The sequence below is a fragment of the Phalaenopsis equestris genome, unplaced genomic scaffold, assembly GCF_001263595.1.
Source record: "Phalaenopsis equestris unplaced genomic scaffold, ASM126359v1 Scaffold235654, whole genome shotgun sequence".
NCBI classification, from domain to species: Eukaryota; Viridiplantae; Streptophyta; class Magnoliopsida; order Asparagales; family Orchidaceae; genus Phalaenopsis; species Phalaenopsis equestris.
Genome location: NW_018253515.1, coordinates 4,719 through 7,679, shown reverse-complemented (window position 1 = coordinate 7,679; position 2,961 = coordinate 4,719). Strand labels below are relative to the sequence as shown.

Sequence of the window (2,961 nt, the reverse complement as noted above, 5' to 3'; positions counted from 1 at the left end):
TTTGCTGTAATAATTTATTTGAAATACTAGTTATAAAACTTTTTCCGTTTTGAAAATGCAATGTTCCAATCACTTCACAGAATATAAGATACCACTTCAGCCGTAGGAAGTTGGGATTCCGACCCGCACAGGATGGGGCTAAGGCTTGCAAGGAAACACACTTGGCTTCCTTAGAGATTTGGCCACGAATGTAAAATCCTAACCTAGGGCTTTCTCTAAAACAAAAATGACAAATCAATAGGTGTATGATCATGCCAGCCAACTTGCCTAGCATGGCCAACCAAAACCCATCACGACAGAATATTTATATTATGAGTAATGCTCACACATCTTGATCGTTGAGACCGCCTTATTTATTTATTTATTTATTAACCAACTTTATATCAATTCATTTCTATTCTTTTTTAAATAAATTTGGTAGGCAGCAATAAAAAAAATCTACAAACTATATAACATTTATTAGTTTATGCATTTAATTAGTTGTAATTTAAAATTACAATACCTTTAAAATTTTATAAACATTTGAATAAATGATAATATTTCATACAAAACATTAAAAAAAAATAAAATCACAATTGACTTCAATTAATTGTAAAAATGAAGTGACCTTAAATTAAAAGCTGAATTAGAATTGCTTAATAAAATTACTCCTCCAGACATTTAAGAACTTGCAATTTATAACTCATAAAACTTGCGCTTCATATTGGTCTGCCTGAGCCAAAATAACTTGTGAGCTGGCTCAAATTCTACTTCATAAATAGGAGCAAACTGATCGATTCGTTAACGAGTTAAGCTTGATTTAGGCTTGCTTCGACTCATTTTAAGAAAATATTAACATAACATGCAGTTTAAATACACTAAAAATCAAGAGTTTAGATATAAATTATTAAGAATATGAAACAAACCTATTCTACTTTATCATACATGTAATTTATTATTAAATGCCCACTGTCCGTATTTCATCACACGTTTGCTTCAATTAACATTATTTTTTATTTATTATAAATAAGCCAATTTCTACTTGTGATATTGCGCTCGGCCTCGAAGTCTAATAATAAATCATGCATAAGCTAGAAATAAGCTTGCCTGCCTTGTTCACTGTCCTTATGGCTTGGGGCGTAAATGAGCGGAGCTTGAGCGAGCCGGCCAAGCTCGACTAATTAAAAAATACTATTGTTTTTGTTTAGTTCATTTAAATATCAAGCAAAAAAAATTTGTTTATGTTCGGCTCGTTTGCTTAGCGAGCTTGAAACAAGCTGCTCGTGAACAACTCATCATTTTGACAACCCTAATCACGCAACCGTAAGATGTTAAGAGTAGGGGTAAGTCCTAAATTGTATTATTTAAATTTAAATATTTATTTAAATAAAACATAATATATTTTATTCTATTTGTTTAATTAATAATTTTAATTAATTATACATTTTTGTAGCCTTGTGTTAATTTTAAGTTATTTAATTATTTTGAGTCAAAATGAGTCGAACACTAACAAATAAATATTTGTTTGTGTGGTTCGTTAATATATATGTTGAACGCAAAAAAAAAAAAAATGTTCATATTTTGCTCATTTTTTTTCGCAAACGTGAGCTGTTCGTGAATAACAAACTGTTTTGACAGTCCTACGCTAATGTTATTTTTTTAATTTTTATTTTCATGCCTTCTTTTTTTTATTTTTTAAACAATAAAAATAGCACTAAATGGTAAAAATAAAAGTAAAATACATGAAGAGAAATAATTCCTCAGAATGCACCCAAAAAAATGATACACAAAAGAGAGAATTTGAAATACCTATTAAGTACGTACATAACATACAACCCAAAATATATAAATGAAATGGTAACAATTAAGAAACCAACAATTGATAGAATGATGTAAAGTAGAAGACGACAACTTCAAAATTCAAACGACAGTAACACGCAGAATTGAACACATCACGGATGTTGAGGCTTTTCCGGCTGCAAGTGCGGTTTCTACGGCAACTCCGGCTTCGGCAACTCATGAGGTATCTCCGGCAACGGAGGCAACGCCTCTGGCTTTGGGAGGTCATGAGGGATTTCCGGCAATGGCGGTAACTCTGGTTTGGGAAGGTCATGAGGGATTTCCGGCAATTGAGGGATATCTAGCTTCGGCAAGTCATGTGGAAACTCTGGCAAGGGAGGCAAAGCCAGTTTGGGTAGCTCATGAGGGATTTCTGGCAGCGGAGGCAACTCTAGCTTTGGGAGTTCAGGCAAAGGAGGCCATTCTAGCTTCGGCACTGATGGCTGCTCCTCCTTTGGAGCTTCTTCCAACAGAAAACGAGCAGAGTTTCCTGAGAATACGAGCGCCAGAAGAAAAGAGCAGATGATGATCAGAGATTTGGAGGCCATTTTTAGAAAAGATTGGTGAGTCTGGATATGATGGAAGGAGGTGGCTAATGCACGTGGTATTTATAATTGAAGTAAGGGAGAGCTGAAACTAAATTTGCAGATTTTGTGTGAAGCTAGCTAATCCTTCGTCAATTAGTATTAAGAAAATATTTATATGGTAGTTTAGTTGGTGGCGTTTGCTGTAATAATTTATTTGCGTTTGGTTTGGCTGTTGGAGCAACTGAGCATAGAAAGCGTGGGGGGAGAAGATGAAGATGAAGATGATGAGATGTCTGCTATGAAGCCTAATTTTGGGTTAGCTCACCTTCCTATCAATATTCATGCCAAGAAGAAAACTTGAAAGTGGATATGGGAGACAGCTAAGGACTTACGTAGATTTATAATTATAGGCACGCCATCAAAATGCAATTAGACTTTTCTTCCTTCCGTTTTCGATTGAAGGAAGAAAGCTTTGGTTTGAAGTAGGAAATGAAAAGGAAAATAATAATGAAATTGAATTTAGATTAATTTTTTTCATACTTTTTTATAGATGACGTTCAAATTGAGTGAAAGTATTTTTTTTAAAAAATTTATTGTGTGAATAAACAATGTAGGG

At 33.6% G+C, this 2,961-nt stretch overlaps 1 protein-coding gene across 1 annotated transcript; it reads right to left on the bottom strand.

The window, feature by feature from the left end:
- Window positions 1-1,775: 1,775 nt before the first annotated feature.
- LOC110039190 (early nodulin-75-like) lies at window positions 1,776-2,608 on the bottom strand. Its single transcript, XM_020744174.1, has one exon. The coding sequence runs from the start codon at window positions 2,364-2,366 to the stop codon at window positions 1,971-1,973; it is 396 nt and encodes a 131-aa protein (XP_020599833.1). The 5' UTR covers window positions 2,367-2,608; the 3' UTR covers window positions 1,776-1,970.
- Window positions 2,609-2,961: the final 353 nt, after the last annotated feature.

Excerpts from the sequence above, each read along its gene's own strand:
- LOC110039190 (XM_020744174.1), bottom strand. The coding sequence starts at position 2,366 with ATGGCCTCCAAATCTCTGATCATCATCTGCTCTTTTCTTCTGGCGCTC.